Source organism: Desmodus rotundus, chromosome 13, assembly GCF_022682495.2.
Source record: "Desmodus rotundus isolate HL8 chromosome 13, HLdesRot8A.1, whole genome shotgun sequence".
NCBI classification, from domain to species: domain Eukaryota; kingdom Metazoa; phylum Chordata; class Mammalia; order Chiroptera; family Phyllostomidae; genus Desmodus; species Desmodus rotundus.
This window is the reverse complement of record NC_071399.1, coordinates 42,469,753-42,488,512: the sequence shown is the minus strand read 5'-3', so window position 1 is coordinate 42,488,512 and position 18,760 is coordinate 42,469,753. Positions and strand designations below refer to the sequence as shown.

General features: G+C 40.8%; 1 protein-coding gene across 17 annotated transcripts in view; it reads right to left on the bottom strand.

The window, feature by feature from the left end:
• Positions 1 to 14,203: 14,203 nt before the first annotated feature.
• Positions 14,204 to 18,760, bottom strand: part of DOCK9 (dedicator of cytokinesis 9) — a 344,395-nt gene continuing 339,838 nt past the window's right edge. For all 17 annotated transcript variants that reach the window (XM_045186630.2, XM_024578994.4, XM_053916340.2 and 14 more), the window contains 3 exons: positions 17,660 to 17,760; positions 17,393 to 17,531; positions 14,204 to 15,406 (listed from right to left, as the gene is read on the bottom strand). In XM_045186630.2, the coding sequence (XP_045042565.2) occupies positions 15,284 to 15,406; positions 17,393 to 17,531; positions 17,660 to 17,760 (363 nt within the window). In that variant the 3' untranslated portion in view covers positions 14,204 to 15,283. The remainder of the gene's footprint in view (positions 15,407 to 17,392; positions 17,532 to 17,659; positions 17,761 to 18,760) is intronic.

Here is an 18,760-nt window from a genome sequence, read left to right as displayed (position 1 = left end):
GGGCGGCCAGTCTGCTAATCTGGGTGCGTGCAATGGGGCTTCAGGTGAGCACCGGGGCTACTTATCCTGTGTTCACAGTCCCGGGGCTGCGGGGGGAGGCCACCAGAGGCCGAGGCTGCTGCGGAGAGTTCTCTAACTAGCTGGTGAGTGCCTCTATTTTCTTTTTCTTTTTGAGAAATTCTTCCTATTCAAGCCCCCCCTGGTCCAAACAAGCACCTGGTTGCTCACACAGCTCAGCCTGCCTCTCTCCCAAGAATCCCGCAGCAGACCCTTCCCGGGCTGGGGCTTCAGCTGCCCTGTTCCCTGCTTTGGTCCCAGGGACCTTATTCTCCTTAAGCACTGTTCTTACCATCAGATCTTTCAATGTCCTCTATCTTTGGTCTCCAATCTTCATATATGCTGGAATACTGTTGGCTGTTCGCTCTGTTCCCCAGATCAGCTAGGTGTTTCACTGGTGTTGAGGGGAAGTAGACTCCGCTCCCACCTATCTCGCCGCCATCTTCCCGATGGACCTGGAATTGAATTCTTAACAGCCACACAAGACATTATGTACCTCAGGATGGAAGAATACACTACTACCTACAAAATAATCTTGCTAAAAAAAAAAATCCAAATCTGAAATTGATCAAGCCTCTGGTTCCTAGTTTCCACTGATGGGCAATGTAAAGGATAGAACACATTAAGAGACATTGTAGAGATGCAATCTGGAAACTCTAGTAGGAACGTCCACAGGACAAATGGCCTACTTTCTTCAACAAGTAAATTTCAAGGAACTAAAAGGTAGAGGGGATCCACTCATTTGCTGATGGGCACTTAGGTTGATTCCAGTACTTGGCTATTTTAAATTGTGCTACAATTTTAACTGAATAAAAATAAATAAATAAATAATTTAAAAAAAGGTAGAGGGGAAAACTATTAATGAAAAAGGCTCAAAAGAAATGTCTACTTCTTAAAATGTGAATATCAATAAAAAATATTTTAAGAAATATGCCATTAATGAGACAACTGGAAATAACACTGACTGGATATTTGATGATATTAAGGGATAATTGTTAATGTTAAGGTATAATAGTGGTATTTTCATCTTTTAGAGATACATTCTGAAATACCTGGGGATGAAGTGAGATGTGTCGGGGATTTGCTTCTAATTAGCACGACAGGGAAGTGGTGAGGGTGAAGGTGAAACAAGATTGGCAGTGAGTTAGTTGTTCATTGCTGAAGCAAGGGGGTGGGTTCATCACGGGAAGTCATTGCACTGGTTTGTCTCTTTTGTATACATTTGAAGTTTTCTATGATAAAAAGAAGTAAAAAATAAATACAGGCATGGGCAAAAGTAGATTTACAGTTGTATAATTAATAAACAATAACACAAGAATAAACTCTGTGTTTTGTGTACTCACAACTCTAAACCTACTTCTGCCCACTCCTGTACATCAGAGTCAAGTGTTTAAAAAACCTTAGGCTCCAAAAGAAGGGATGTCTTTGCCTTTGTGTTGTTTTTCCTTTCAAGCCTATCACTATTCATTACCAGCTGCCTGGTCTGTAACCTGGGCCTGCATGCAGCCTTAAGGATCCTTAGTGATGGCTCTAATTTGCAGAATAGCAGGATGGTGATGAGCATGGACTCGGGAGCCAAGTGGATAGCTTCAAACATCAGCTCTGCTATTCCCTAGCTATAGAACCTCACATCCTTTCTTCCTCTCAGTTCCCTCATCTGTGAAATGGGGCTAATAGAAATACCACTGTAGGAGTTGTTGGGCAGATTAAATAAGCTCATATTTGTCAATTACCAAGACAGTGCCTGCCACATACTAAGTGCTAAATGCATGTTAGCTTCCCCTCTTTGCTCTTTCACTATTTCTTCAGTTCCAGCTCAGAGCTCAGAGTGGAATAAAAGAGCATTAATTAAGAAGCACAGAGCACCATGTGGGTGCTGCCTCTGCTTGGGGGGTATGGGCCATGCCCCCAAAGACATAACAGCTAACCAGCACCCCATTATGGAAGATTGGCCCATGAAGAGGGGTGTGGTGGTGCAGGGCATCCCAGGCCAATGTTATTTCATGAGCAAAGGTGCAGAACCCTGCAACTTTGGGGCAGGTTGAAGCAACCATGAAGGGTTCATTGGGCAACAGTGGGGACAAAGAGGAGTTCCATGGGTCCCCAGGATGTTTCTGAAGCTGCAACCTCTGTGCAGTTCAGGGACAGATGGAAAGGCACCTTTCCTAAGAACTAACTATGTGCCAGACCCTGCTACACGGGATTGGATCCTTGCAACAGTCCTCTGATGTTGGCAGGGTAAGGGAGCATGAGTCACCTACCCCAAGTCATGTTGTTAGTAAACAGGTAAGCTAGTATTTGAGCACACCAGCCTGTGTGGTTCCAAAAGCTCATTAGAAATCTGACTTTTACCAGATTCTCCTTGGCTCTGGGAAAGTGAAAGTAAAGTGTGTATGCATATAAATCCCTATTTCCTTACACATACCTCATTTTCATTTGGGAGTGCTATCAACTGGGCCAAGAAAGGTTTTCAGTGATGAGTAATTTGACTTGGCACATTTGAATTACAAATTCTAATCCATTTCCAAGTGGGGCTGTCAAGAACACAGGTAAGTAGAGAGCCTGGTGTTTGGAAAAGTCTGCACTGGAGACATGTGGAAGCCATCATACAGAAGGTAGAAGTCATCATACAATCAGCATGTAAAGGGGATCAGTCAATATCACCAAGGGAGCAAGTGAAGGCAAACAAAAGAAGTGATGTTGAGTGCTAGGATACTCTGAAAAGAAAAAGTTGGAGAGCAGCAAAAGCACCTGAGGAGCAGCCATGAGACAGGAGGAAGGCAAGAGAGGGTTGTGTCTTAGAAGCCAAGTGAAGACAGTGAGTCAGGAGTGACTGTTGTATCCAGTGCCACTGGTGATCAGGCAAGGTGAGGACTGAGGGTTGTCCAAGGGACTTGGCAACATGAAAGGCATAGGAGGATTTTATAAGAGAGGTTTTGGTGGAGTGGTGGTAACCTGTACCTCCGGCCTAAAGCATCCCTTATGACAGCTCTAACCTGGTAGGAGATTATGGTGGTTAGGTGCATCTCCAAGGAGCTTTGCAAAACAACTCTGTGCCAGAGTAGAGTAGACCTGAGGTCACAGGAACACAGTTGGACCCCTGGGACAGGCTAGATTCTCGGGTGCTTTTGCTGGGTCTAAAGGTCTTTTGCCAATTGCACCCATTGCTACTATTGTCGGGTGGAGTGGCCTAGATAGGTATAGTCTTGGTGGTGCTATGGGAACTGAAGGGATCTGCAATCTGTGCCATGGCCAATCCCTGCCCTCCACTAGGCTGAGGGAGATGCTTGTTCTCAGGGAAGAGGTCTCCAAGAGGCCCAGGCTGTAACCCCAGGGGAGTACATGGTGACCCAGGAGGGCAATTGCCATGTGGACAACTCAGGATGAATGGGAGAGTTCAGTACCCCTCTCTCCAGCAGACACTAAAGGATGATGACAGTTGAAAGAGACCAGAAGAAAGAGGTTGACTCAAGGGTTCCATAAAACTAGGGACCTATACTGACAACAAGGACAAGCAGGCAGAGCCACTGGCACCTCCCACCATCTGGTGCCTCCAGGGGCTACAGGATGCCCCCTGCAGAGCCAGAGAGGGTTGCTTTCCTCAGATCATAAATGGCTTCTCTTACTCCCTCCAACAAGCCTTCCCTCCCCTTAGTGCAGTTAGTATCACATGGGAAAGGGAAAATCATGGATTGACACAATTATCACAAAGACTGATGATCAGTTTATCTTGGAGTGGAATTTTTAAATGGCATGTGTTAATTTGTATGACTCTCCTGTTGGTGGAATTTAAAACAGTGAAATAAGAAGGGGCAAAAAAACCTATCAGCAGGGGTGTCCAAACTTTTGGCATCTCTGGGCCACACTGGAATAAGAAGAGTTGTCTTGGGCCACACATTAAATATGCAAACAGTAATAAAAACAAAACAATCTCATAATGTTTTAAGTAAATTTACAATTTTGTGTTGGGCCACATTTGTAGCCATCCTGGACCACTGTGGGTTGGACACCCCTGAATTATGGTGATGGATGTTAACTAGACTTATTGTGGTGATCATTTTGCAATACATACAAATATCAGATCATTATGTTGTGCATCTGAAACTAATATAATGTTATGTCAGTTATAACTCAATTAAATAAGAAAAGAAGGGATGAGAAAATTCAGATTGGTGCAGACTTCTTTTTTTAATGGAGTGGGATCATGATGTGGAGTCCTTTCTCAAAGCTCATTCTGCTTCCAGGTAAATTTTACCAAGAAAATAAAAATATTGGGCAAAAGAAGTTAATAGTAGCTTAGAACCAGGTTTCCCACTAGACTGAAGTCTCTTACAATTGGCACAAAGAACCCTTTTGGAATGGGAATTAGTTGAACTGAATGTCACGATGAGATGTCCACAACTCTGCCCTGGGGAGGCAGCTGTTGCCTTGAGGTCCTTAGGTGGGATGAGGTGAAGCTGGCATCAGGGACAGACTGCTCACTTTTGTTTTAAAGGAAGTGGGCTCCAAGTCCAGGAGAGGTTGACAAGCTGGTAATACTAGGTGCTCCTACACAGTGTTTACCTGGAACGAAAACTTCTAAGGTTGAGGCGAGCCAAAATCTATAGGTCAAGAATAACTGGGAGATTAAAAAACATAGGGAAAATATTGGAATTAAGTCAATTGAAATGTTCGCAAGAGTTATCTGGAAGGGAAAGAGCAGGAAGGATGGACATTTTGATTCTTATTTATATTTTTCTATATTTTATATATTTTCTACTATGAGCAAGTATTGCTTTCATAATTAGAAAAATAGAATAGGTACTATTTTTATAGGGGAGAAAAAAGATTATTGGATTTTCCTAGAACATGATACTGACTGTGAAGAGATTAGTGATAAATTCATCTATTCTAGACTTTTGGGAAATGTAGGAAACTTGAGTTTAGAACCTGGTGGATGGATTCTTCATATTTCGAACCTGTACATTGAAATAAAACTATTATTATTTTTAATCATCAGGACTTTTTTTCATTGCTTTTTTAGAGAGAGGAAGGGGTAGAGAGAGAAACAGTGGTGTCAGAGAGAAACATTGACCAGCTGCCCTCTGCACGCGCCCTGACTGGGGACCTAATGTGCAACCTAGGTATGTGCCCTGACTGGGAATTGAACCTGCAGCCTTTGGCTTACGGGCTGATGCTCCAACCAAATGAGACACACTGGCCAGGGCATAAAACTACCATTTTAAATACTGTAATGTTTTACTTTTTAAAAAGAGTACAGTAACTGATAAAGCAGTATCTTAAACTTTATAGTTTTTCCTATTTTTGGAAGTGTTTTACTTTTTCTCTTGGATGTTCAAAGATAAATTTTGGGCTTAGTCCATGTTTTATAGTACAGACATACCGTGGAGAGATTACAGGTTTTGTTTCAGACCACTGCAGTAAAGCATGTATTGTAATAAAGTGAGTCACAATCTTTTTGCCAATGGAGAGTCTTTCCTTTAATTTGCAAAGATATGCAACATCTGTGAAGCTCAATAAAGTGCGACAAAATGTGATATGCCTTTAGTACAATGATCTGCTCCTCGACTTCCATTATTTTATGGTCACTTAGATGATTCTATTTAATATATTTTTATAACAAGTTCCCTACCATCCTTTTAGAGAGGGCGTGGAACATAAAATTAATTAATGATCTTGTTTGAGAGAAAACCTCTGTCACATCAAGAGAAACAAGGATTGTTCTCATTTACAGATGATGAGACTAATGCTCAGAAATGGTGAATATGGCTCCACACTTGATGTACTTGAACTAGAACCCAACTTTTCAGACTCCTCATCTGGTGTTTCTTTCACTGTGCCAAGCTAAGTAGTGGGGCATTAGGTTGGCTCTCTGTGACACTTGCCAGGGATGGTGACAGGAAGGGCCCTATTGCCTTTCAATTCCATTGACCCCCCATCTGGAAAGGTCCAAAGTAGCTGACCAGGTTGTTCACACTACTGTTCATCTACTCTTAGGAAGCACATTAAGAACCAAACAAGGCCGCCAAATTCAACAGTGACAATTAATATTTCCCAATATTGGTTTCAGAGTAAGGGTTAGGCCCTCCAAAGACTTGCTGTCCTCTTTACGTCCTGGTTTGGTGACTTTTTTGTTGTTGTTGTTTAAAATGTTGTCCCTGTGAGCACCCTAAGTCCCTCTACATGACCCTGGGGAAGTCTTTGCCCTGTCTTCTCTCATCAACGAGAATCTTGCTGTGTTAGGTTCTTGGGGCTGCCATAACAAGTACCGCAGACTGGGGGCTTAAGCGACAGAGATTTAATCTCTCACAGTTCTGGAGGCTGGAGTCCTAGATCAAGATGCTAGCAGGATTAGTTCCTTCTGTGGTCCCTCTCCTTGGCTCATAGATGCCTTATTCTCCCTGTCTTCACATTGTCTTCCTTCTATGCATGTCTGTGTCCAAATTTCCTCTCTTTATGAGGACACCTATCATACTGGATTAGGGCACACCCTAGTAACCTCATTTTAACTTGATTACCTCTGTAAATGAGGTCACATTCTGAGGTACTGTGGGTTAGGACTTCAAGATGAGAGTATTGGGGGGACATAATTCAGCCCATAATACTTAACCTTTTGAGGTTTGGGCCACAGCTTCTGCAGAGGCCTATGTTGCTAGGTGGCCCCAGGCATCCAGGCTAGCCAGGGCACACCCATTTTTCTTGGCCAGCTGCTGACCACACTTCTGGATCAGACAAATCTTAACTAGAACCCCAGATCCACCATTCACGTGTGACCTTTGGCAATATCCTCCACCTCTCTGAGGTTTGGTTTCTTCATATGAAACAACCACCTACTTAATAGGATTGTTATTAGGATTAAGAGTGACAACATCTGTAAAGTGCTGTCATTTGGGAGGAGCTCCTGAGATGAAGCTATGGTTGATACTTAAGCAAACTGCCAGCTTTTGCAAGGGATGCTGGACTTGTTCTACTTCTGAGCTGATGGGTCAATCACACCTAGAAAAAAATTTGCCTGGAAAAGTTTTTGGGTCTCCTCAATGAATGACATCCTCCTCCACTAAGCAATTTTCAGAGCTCAGCTCAATGTCTTGTGTCCAAAGAAAGAAAGAAAGAAATTCTCTTTCAACTTCTCTCATGCCTAGTGACTTTAACATCCTAATAGTGGGCTTGGGCCTCGAATCAGGTGTAATGCTGCTCGAATCCCTAAGGCTTAGTTAGCAATTCAACCTAATTTCTTCACATGGTTTCCTTTACAACGCACAGATCATAGGTGTGACTGGGCCATAGGACGCCCAGATATTTGGTCTAACATTATCCTGATTGTTTCTATAAGGGTGTTTTTGGATGAGATTAACATTTAAATCAGTAGACTAATGTGGGTGGGCCTCATCCAATCACTTGAAGGCTTGAGTAGTACAAAATATAGACCCCCTGACCCTTGAATGAGAGAGAATTCTTCCTGCCTGACAGCTTTTGAACTGAGACATGGGCTTTTTCTCCTGCCTTTGAACTCAAAGTAAAACATTGGATCTTCCTTGGTCTCAAGCCTGCTGACCTGTTAGACTAGAACTACATCATCAGCTCTCCTTGGTCTCATGCTAGGTACCTCATCCTACAGATCTTGGGACTTCCCAGCTTCTATAATCATGTGAGCCAGTTCCTTAAAATAAATCTTTATACTTACAACCACTCCCCCCGCCACACACGCATCCTACTGGTGGTTTTTCTAGAGAAACCTGACCAATACAATAACCTCCAGGAAACCTGTAGGTGACACCACCTCAACCAGTGAGTCTACATTCCAGCAACTTCTAATTGACAAAGACAAGAGGAGGGTGTTCCTTCTCAGCCTTGATGATCCCCCTGTAATATGCATACCACCCCTATCTGATGCAGGAGATGACATGGCTTTACCCTTGACTTGTAGAGGGAGGTACAGAGAGTGAAAGATGCATTTGCTGAAGTCACATGCAGACAAGGAAGGAGCATGCTCCAGATTTTGGTTCCAAACCTTTTGCTCTTCGATGCCTGTGCAGCATGACAAGCCCCGGACCCTTGCGGGGTATCAGGCTGATCTGTGACATGCCACCTCATACATCAAGAGGGCTTGGCTGATCTCGTGGAGCAACCCTCCCCTTTTCCAGTCAATGTGTATCCTACCCCTTTGCATGGGCCACGGGCAGCAGCACATGGCTGCCCAGGTAGAATAGGTGACTGCTGCATTTGCATTCCTAGCTGGAGTCAAAACAAGTATATCAGAGCCACTTCTCCAGGCGGAACTGGGAGATAAAGCAGGGCAAAGAATGATCTCATGTGGTCTAAAAGAGCAGTCCCATAGCACTAAAGGTATATAACCTTTGACACCATCAGCTGGTGAAGAAGGGAATGGGAAATGATGGGCATGCTGGTCAAGGGGATTGTATGGTTGACAGTAGGACTCAAGGCCATGTTCTCAGGCTCTGTCCCACGGCAGGCATTACTCCAAGAAATTTGCAAGGTCAGATTGCACTGACATGGATGAAAACTATGTGAGTGCCAAGAGAATGACAAATGTGTACTCTAAACTCTGTGGGGAACCCCCTTCCAGACTTGTCCCTATGGGGTTCAGTTACATAAGAGAATGGGGACATGCATATAGTTATGAGGAAGAGGACCAGAGAGTGAGTCAGGAAAAGGGAACCTCATTATTTTCATACCACGAGAGACCAGCTTGCTTAAAATGGCATTGCCCTTCACTGAATCATCTGGCAGGTATTTATGTCCCTAACTCTAAGCCAAGCCCAGTCACATGTTCTCTGCCTGATGCTCAGCTGTGGTATTGGCTCCGACAACCCCCCCTAAGGGCAGCACAGGCCATCCCAGCAGTAGGAGCATTATAGGTTGGCAGGAGACAGAACAGGCAGCAGGAAGCTTCAGGGATCCTTCACGCTACCCTTTCACAGCCCCCGATTTTCCTTCCATCCAACCTCCTCTTTAATCCCTGCCAACCATTAATCTGGTATCCATTTCTATAATTCTGTCATTTCAAGACTGTTATGTAAATAGAATCATACCATACGTAACCTTTTAGGACTGGCTTTTCTCACTCAGCCTAATTCCCCAGAGAGTCACAGGTCCTCGTGAGTGTCAGTTCATTGTTTTTTACCTGTGAGTAGCGCTCCGTGGCCTGGATGCACCAGTCACCTGTTTGCCCGTTGAACAGCATCTAGGTTGTTTCTGGTTGGGGCCTATTATATTGTATATAAAGTTGCTATAAACACTTCTGTACAGGTTTTTGTATGAATATAAATTTTCATTTCTCTGGGACAAGTGATCAAGAGTGCAATTTCTGGGTGATATGGTCTTCACATACTTAGCTTTTTAAGAATATTTTGCAGAGCGGCTGTGCCATTTTATTTTCTACTAGCAATAGATGAGTGATCCAGGCTCTCTCACCAGTAGTTGGTGTTGTCACTATGTGTTACTTCAGTCACCCTGACCAGTGTGTAGTGACCTGTCATCCTGGTTCTGATTTGCATTACCCTCATGGCTAATGATGCTGAGTATCTTTTCATTATTTGCCAGCTGTCTATCCTTCCCAGTGAAATGGCATGTTCTTAGAGGGTTGCCTAGAGAATTATACTGAGAAGAGCCGGTCGTAAAAGTAAAAACTTTTGCTCTGACAAGACCCTGTTAAGAGGATGAAAATGCAAGCTACAGACTGGGAGAAAATATTTGCAAACCAACATACCCAACAGAGGACTAGTTACCATTTTAACCATTTTAATGCATATAGTTCTGTGGCATTAAGTATACTCACATTATTGTGCAACCATCACCACCACCCATCCCTACATTTTCTTCTTATCCAACTGAAACTGTATACCAGTTAAACACTAACTCCCTAGTTTTCCTCTTCAAAGACCCTGGCAACCACCTTGCTATTTTCTATGAATTTGATTGCTTTAGGTACCTCGTATGAGCAGGATCATCCTTTTGTGTCTGGCTTATTTCACTAAGCATAATGTCCTCAAGGTTCATTAGTATTGTAGTGTGTGCTAGAATTTCCTTCTTTTAAGGCAAAATAATATTCTGTTGTATTATATGCCACATTTTGCTTATCCTTTCATCCATCAATGAACATTAGGTGGTTTCCATCTTTTGGCTGCTGTGCATAATGCTTCTATGAACATGGGTGTACAAGTATGTTTCACTTCCCACTTTCATTGCTTTTGGGCATAGCACCAAAAGTGGAATTACTGGATCATATGGTAATTCTATGGGTAATTTTTGAGAAATCACCACACTGTCTTCCACAGCAGCTACACAGTTTACATTCCCACAGCAACGCACAGGGGTTCTAATTTCCTCACATCCTCACTACTTTGTCTTTTTAGATTTTTAAAATTTACTTTCAGAGGGGAAGGGAGGGAGAAAGAGGGAGAGAAACATCAATGTGTGGCTACCTCTCACACGCCCCGACCTGGGGATCTGGCGGGCAACCCAGGCATGTGCCCTGACTGGGAATCAAACCTGCGACCTTTTGGTTCACAGGCCGGCACTCAATCCACTGAGCCACACCAGCCAGGGCACCTTTTCTTAATTCTTTAAGAAGAGCCATCATACTGGGTATGAAGTGGTATTGGTCTTTTTGGTTTGTGCCTGTAGGCATTTTCTTGTTGCTAGCTTGTTCAGCTCCAAGTATGGGATATATGAGGCAACAAGAAAAACAGGAACTTTCTCCTGTGTCATTCTTTGGGTTCCAAGGACCTTGTTTGGTCTGCTTTCTTCACTCTGTCAGAATCTTCTTTTTTAAATGTATAATGGCCAGGGTTTTAATTATATTTAGTAAAAGGGATAGGGAAAAGCATCTGCTTTACATATTATATAGATATACCATATCAAGAGAACCCTGAGTCTTTTATAATATATAGGTGCCTTCTCCATCTATTTTTTTTTTTTAAATTTACTAAATGGAACCAGGTTTTGTTCTACAGAACTTTCCACAGAATTGAATTTTGCTGATTACATTTACTTGGTGTCATTTAACATGCTCCTCTGTGCCTTGTATTTCCCGGGGGATTAATTGGTAGTTAGATTTAGAGACTTTATCAGATTCAGGTTAAGTTTTGGCAAGACTCTGCCATAGGTGGTGGCGTCTACTTCTGTCATGAGGCACATGACATCTCAGTCTTTCTTGGTAATACTAACTCCTTCCATAGTTACCAATTTTCTTTTTTTCTGGTAATATCATGAACTCAAGAATTTAATTATATAATATCAATCTATTATTACTATTCTTGATGTGCATCGCATGTCTATCTAAAAGGAACTTCTTTAAATTCTTTTGACAGGGCCCCAGGTGTGTTTGCTAGTCCCCTGGGTATCTGGTAAGAAAAGATGCTCCAGACTCATTTTGGACACCTTTTGCCCCAAATTTAGAATCAGGCTTTCCCCAGGGAAAAGGCATTTTTACAGAACAGGCTTTTGGCATTTAGGGGTGTTTACTAGCTTGGTCATTGTTTTGAGGCCTTTTCAGCAAACCAAGTTAAGAAATAAGTGTATGTTTAAGAAAAATCTATCACAAGTTCAAATTGGTACTTCCATATCAAATTCAGAACTAAAGGGTTTTCATTTAATTTCTATGGTCTTATAGATGCAACTTTTTTCCTCCCATGACAAAAGCTTTATTCCCAATATCAACATAATTACTTATTTACTTTCTCCAGCAGTAAACAAGTCTCAGAAAAGCAATACAATCTCATAAAAATACACTGCTTCCACAATTACTGAAAATGGTTTTTATTACCAATCACTTATTTATTGCCACTATTTTTGTTCTTAAGTATATATCCCAGTGAAATTCTTATAGTCATTTGAAATAATTACTGTGTATTTGTTACCAACCTGCTATTTCTTTATTTCATTTGCCTTCAACTTTTAGAAATTAAAAAAATCATTTAAGTAAGTATGTAAATACTCACATGATTCTAAAGCCAAATATATAAAGCAAATTATATTTGCACAGGTCAATCTTCTAACCCCATTCCCTATATATTAATCTCTCTCCCCCCCCTAGAGGTAGTAACTTAAAACATTTTATTTTGGTTTCCATATAAAAAAACAAACAAATATGTGTTTATATATCCCTCCTTTCTTAAACAATGGGTAGTACACTATTCACACCTTTCTCTTACACTTTTCACTTACAGTATTCTGAAGATCATGCCATGAACAATAGTTTATGTAACACATCCCCCGTTGATGGGAAACAAGTATTTTTTGAATGGAGTTTCTATATAGAGTAACTCTGCCACATGGTTAAACAAGTCCTCATGGTTATTTAAGTTACTTTCAATTTTCCATCCTTAGTCTCAACAGCTTTCTCCATGCAAGGGACTGGCTGTTTATGTATACTATCCTAGAGTTAGTGAGGTCCCAGGTAGCAAATATGCCTGAGAAAGTACTAACTGGAGTTTTAATTTCTAGGTTACTTCAAAAGCAATTTTCCCGAAGAGGGAATAGGCAGTTAATTGGTTAATAAGTACAGAGTTTGTCTGGCATATGAAAAAGTTTTGTGGATGGATGGTGGCAATGGGTGCGCAACAATGAGAATATACTTAATGCCACCGAATTATACAACTAAAAATAGTTAAGATGGTAAATTTTGTTATATACTTACTTCAAGAAAATAAGTAGGATTTATGGGAAACACTAAAAAATTTACTGAAAAACTATAATATTCTTTAATGTTAAAAATTTCTCCAATAAACTGCTACTTTAATATATAACTTTATATTGAAATTAAGTTTAGATATGAAAAATTAAATGAGGTTTTTAAGTGATATGCATTTGTGTCATTGCAGGGTCAACAGTAGCTATCCTCCACTTAGAGATGACTCCTTTCCCCACTGCTGTAATAAATGAGGGCTGGTCACCTTCCAAGCTGAATCTTATCTGACATTGGCATTGGTACAGATTACTCTCCAAGTTTAAAGATGAGATAGCAGGTTAGCTCTTTCTAGACTTGTATTTATATTTCTACATGGTGACTTGAATTTTATGGCTTCTAAATGAGGCATTTAGAAGTAGGAAATCCAGCTCAGTGACAAAGGAGACAATATCCATTCCTGCTGATGAGAGTCAAGGGCTGGGGATGTCAGACCCTCACCAAACTTATGTAGAAAAATTTCTTAAGCCCTTAAATCTGTATCCACTAATGAATGGGCTGTGGACTCTGGTAGAGTTTCCATAACACTTCACCATCTCTTTATGACCTTGTCTGCCTCTGTAAAATATAAAAAATATAACCACTGACCGGGAACATTTCAAAGACATCAAAAGATCCTTGGCATCTGGGTGCTCAAGATGTACACACTATCACATTTTCCTTCCTCAACTGGTTATGTAAAAGGACAACCTTTAAAACCCTTCAAGTAGAAAATGAGCCATTTTATTTCTTGTGGGAAGACTCCTTCCACACTGGAACTATATGGGGCTGAGTGACAATGAACTGACTCACCTGCTGGGTCACCAGGCACACCAGAGGCGGGACTGGCACCTACAATTTGGACCATCACTTGACTTGGTTTCAGTGTTTGTGACACCATAGGACATGGGAGTGTGTGCACATATGGCTACCAATGCATTGCTGAAATAAATAATGCCTTTGTCCCACAGTATTCATCTCAAAGCAAGCAAGAGTGATGAAAAAAGTGGAAGCCTTGATACAGTTGAAAAGCAAAAGTGGGAGGTAACACAGTGCCTGTGTATACTTGGGGAACAACAGTAGAATTCAGAGCCAGACCATGGTGCAGCGAAGCATTTATCCAAATTTTCTGGAAGATCTGTTCCCTACACTTGTCTATTGACATCTGTATCATGGAAACTTACAAAAGACAGAGAAACTAGTATAATGCTTCCCTTGTACCCAGCTTCAGCTTTAAGAATTACCAACATTTGTCAGTCTTGTTTCATCTACCTACCTCTTTTTTTCCCTCAAGTATTTTAAAGCAAATTTCATATACCATGTTTTTCCATTCCTATTTCAATATCCTGTCCTTCTCAGGACAATTAAACAATAAATATCCAATATTCACTACCAGAAAATCAGCATATTTTTAATACAGATGTGGTACAGAATATTTAATTACAGCAGGGCAGAGAATCTTATTAAATAAAATTAAAAACCTTTATTTTCCCCAATATAAAATTGCTAAATTACTGTCTCCAAAGAATATAACATGGTAAAAGCTTTAAATCACACCATTTTCACCACAGGATTTATGTTTTACCAATTACATACTCTACCACTTTGGCAAAAAGATGAACTTTTTAAAACAGTTTATAACATAGCAAAGACTGTGTCCATCTCCACATTGCACTTTTTATTTACAAGAATAAAACAGTAAAGTCAAATGTCTTGCATATGCTAGGAACGGCACAAATCTGTCACAATAAAACAATGCAGAAGCCGATGTGAGGAGTATTAAAAATGTAAAAATGTGACACGTATGTATAGAATGCTGCGACTGTATTAACAAACTTTATGTACACAACGATACACTGTATTACTTTAAACTTTCTAACATAGTTATGTTTGTTAACATAGGCCTTTGGTTCTAAACTGCTTGACTAGTTTTAAGCTCACATAGTTTCTTAAGCCTTCCTGTGTTTAGATGAAGTAAATATGTATAAAAGCACTAAACCTCCTTGATCACTGGTACAAAAATTATGATGGTCAGTTCCCTTGGGTCATCAAAAACTAGTCACAAAAATAGTTCTTGTATTCAACCTGAATGTGCCACAGGAAAAAAAATATTTTCAAGATTTTCCAGCTCAGCCCAGAGGCAAAGGGTCACCCGAGCCTCAGTTTCAGTGCTACTGTCCCTGCTATGTTTGTTCTAGAACACTTGTTTTCTCTAGGCTATTTATTTTAATACTACTCTGTATGGAAAATAAAATCTAACTTTAGTTTATTAGCGTCTACCACACACATCTGTTAAGACAGAATGAAAACTTTGAATATTGACAGTGAGATTTAAAAAAAATATGTGTCCTCTTATGACTCCTCTAGAAAATCTGCTATGAAATAATACAGTTCTTCATTACTTTTCTTTCCTATTCCCCTGATTTCTCCTTGTGCTTGGTGTCCTGGTGTCTTGCACGAGCCCCGTGATTAGCTCTGAAAATCATCCTGAGTTTGCAAATGACAAAGCAAGTCCCTACATGTGGTCCATGAGACGAATCACAGAACTGAAGACGAGCTGGTCATCCCGTGAACCATTGTGCCTGTCGGAGTCCCGCTGATGGCATTGAAGATATGAAGGGAATTTGGTAAAACGCTTGTCTTCTCCTCCAGAGGGCAAATCTCGAGGCAGAGAAACACAACATTACCCAAATGTAATGCCCTGAATAACATTTCTCAGAATGGTGTGCTTCATTAAACGCACACGATTTACCATCCAATAGTAACGGTTACTGGGAATGATGGTCTGCTCAGATACATATAGTTTGGCTTTGGCAATTTGCAGAAGGATTGTGTTGGCTTATCTAGTAAGTGACATTTTTCAGATCAGGATTATAAGGAGAAAGTCCAGAACAAACATGTTTTGTTTCCTTTACAAACCAGTGAGTAGAGAGCCTTCTAGACTCACCAAATTATAAGGTGTCTTCAAGTCTATGTTACACATACTTGATAGGGACATGACCTAGCTTTGTCCCTTAGAAAAAAATCTCTTTCAAAATGAATCTGGAGCATCTATGTTTCTCTATTGGCTCCTTTCTCAGGGTCTTACAGATCTCCACCCTGGGACAGGGACAGTGGCTGCCCCTTTGACCCTGGACAAGTCTCTTTTTGCATTCAGTAATGCAGAGAAGGACTCTAAGGTAGAAACAGAGAACATACACACTCAAAGGCTCCTCCGGAAAAGCCAAAAGCAAGTCTACTCCAGGTTATGACCCTTTTCCTTAAGGGTTCAAAGGAGTTTAATCATCATAGTTGCTGAGATAACAGAAAGTTCAAGTTTAGAGCACAGCACTGCATCAAATGTCCATACATTCTGGGAGTTTATTTTAATAGTTTCAGTCCAAAATTCTTTTTCTACTTTCATCTTTTCTAGTGCCAAATGCTGGCACCCACTGATCACACTCTCCATTCTACAGGAATCTGAAGGTCCCATGGAAAAGACCTTCAGTGTTCTCCAAACACTTGTTCTCCACGAGGCCCTCACACTCTGGTTAAGTATTCACATGTTAATATCTTTAATCATTTCAATTTTTTTCTACTTTTCTAAGTGTCCAGAAGAGGGATGCCCTCGTTTGGACATGCATTTGTCATTATGCCAATGTCTGCAGTTGCCCAAACTCAGAAATAACTTTATGAGTCAGATGATTATCAAGTTTCAGAAAAATAAAATTAAAAAATGACATTACCATCCCATCTGAATGTGTCAGCATGAAGGAGAAAAAAAGTATGCAAGTTAAAGATTAGGCATTTACTTTCCTACAATAGAAATTTCCTAACTAAATTATCATATGATAGTTAATTGACACAAATGGTCCTGGCTTCCATTTTGCAAGAATGAAAGGCAATATTGTAGGGAAGAGAAAAACTAGTTCTGTGTCATCAAGGTACTAACACTAATTATTAAGACTGGCAGTATGACTTGGAAGGAGTGACTATGGTTGATGGAGAACAGACCTCTCTGAAATTATGTGGAAGCTGCTCTGTGACATTTATTGGGTTCCCTGGGCATCCGTCCCCTCTGATGACTACTAGGCCCACATACGTGATTCTACTGAAAGGAATTCTTACAGGAAGGTGATAGTAGCAGTATAATCAGACAACATCCCATAATGACAAGGAATATAGAAGTAGCCAAGAAGAATCCACTGGGGCACCCAGGTCAGCTGTAAATAATAAAAAATTGAACAACCCTATTTTTGTAAATAGCAAAAGAAATTTAATACAACAGATAACTCCTTAAATAAGCTGGTAAACCCTGTTCTTTCAAAGGACTGGGTGAATAAAGAAAATTCTGGGAACGGTAGGGGTATTTCTTTTTTATGTGAGTTTCCTTTTTAAACTAGATTGGGGTGGGAAGGGGCCACTTCTGAGTGTTGAAGAGGAGGTGGAAGCTGCTCTCCTCTGGTCAGATTAGATAAACACAGGTGGGCAATTTGTTAGTTGTTTCCCAAGAAACCTGGGGTTAGATGGTAGCAGTAGTATAGTGGGCTGTATTATTCTCAAAATTCTGGAAGGATGTCAGAAGGTATAGGCCATTAGAGGGTATACCTAAGACCCCGACTAACACATGCTCCCTAAAAATGAGTAGAGCTCCCCTGTGGCACTTACCTGCTCATGCATGATTTCAGAAAGCTCTTTTGCCATTTCCCTGTAGTTGGCCTTCATTTCTTCCTGATACTCTAACTGGTCTTCTTTAATGAGACGTTCATTTACTGCTAAGCCTTGACCACAAGCTTCCACAAATTGCCTGAAATGGTATGGGGGAGGGAAATAAAGGCATGTTGAGAACAAAGAATGAGTCCAAGTGTATCTTCCCTGACTGAGCACAGAAATTGTAATGCTTGAAGAGACAAAGACATTTCTCATATGCTTTACCTGAAAACTTCTTTAAGCAATTTCACTTTATTGTCAGGATATCTTTTTGTGTTTGTGTCATCTAAGAAAGCTCGGGCATATGCTAGTGGACCCGCATTGACCTAGAAAAAGGACGAAGATTTAAAATTATGTTATTAAGAAAATGACCTTATCAGTGATTTAGTTTCAGTTGGTGTGTGCTAAAAATGATGTCTGAGTTAGTCATGACCCCTGCTCTTCAGGAACTTACAACCCTAAAGAGGAAACCATGATGAAAGCTTCTACTGTCACATGTAATTTGATTTTACTATTTCAGCCATCCTCAGGGCACTTGTGATGATGGTTTATTTTATGTAGGAAGAACCAAAGCTTGGAAAATGTAAGGACCTATTCAAAGTCAAACATCCAATAAGTGAAACACCTTAGTTCAGAGCCCGAGTCTTCCAACTGATATTTGTGCCAAATTATATTCAACCCGGTGAGTTCAGGGAAAAACTGAAAAAAATATAGTATGTATGCAAATTAAAAAAAAACCCAACAGTTTATCTCACTGAGTTGTGTAGACAGCCATGGCAAACTGATCTGTTATCTTTGAATGAAGTAACCATCTGAGGTGTGCTGGAAGATCAAAGATTAGGGGCATTTAGCAACAGGGTGTGTGAACCGGAACCCAGCATGTCTCAATTAACCAAGAAAAGTTATCTGAAGTTGGCTAGGTAAGTCAGGCAATGTGGGAATAGAGATAAAAAGAAAGTTAGACACCCTGAAAGGGAAGGAGAAAATTCTGGACATCTGAGACAGCTTGGGAAAGGACTTTACCCCGTGATTACTGCATAATTTTTCCTGGAAGGTCTGGTGGGCTTGGAAGGTAACTAAGTAGGGAGAGCCCTCTGTCTTTTGTTGCAGTTTATCGCTGTGGGCTGTGGTTCTGATCCATGGTGTGCACGACTTACACGGCAATGGCAGGAAATCTGAGGTGTGGGAATTCATACCAGAGGTGGGCCCTTGAGACAGGAACAACTAGCAAACCTTCTATGATGGTTGAATGTGTCATCACATTGGATTTGTGTGTGTGTGAAACTATGTTAAAAACTATGTTAAGCCCTGGCTGGTGTAGCTCAG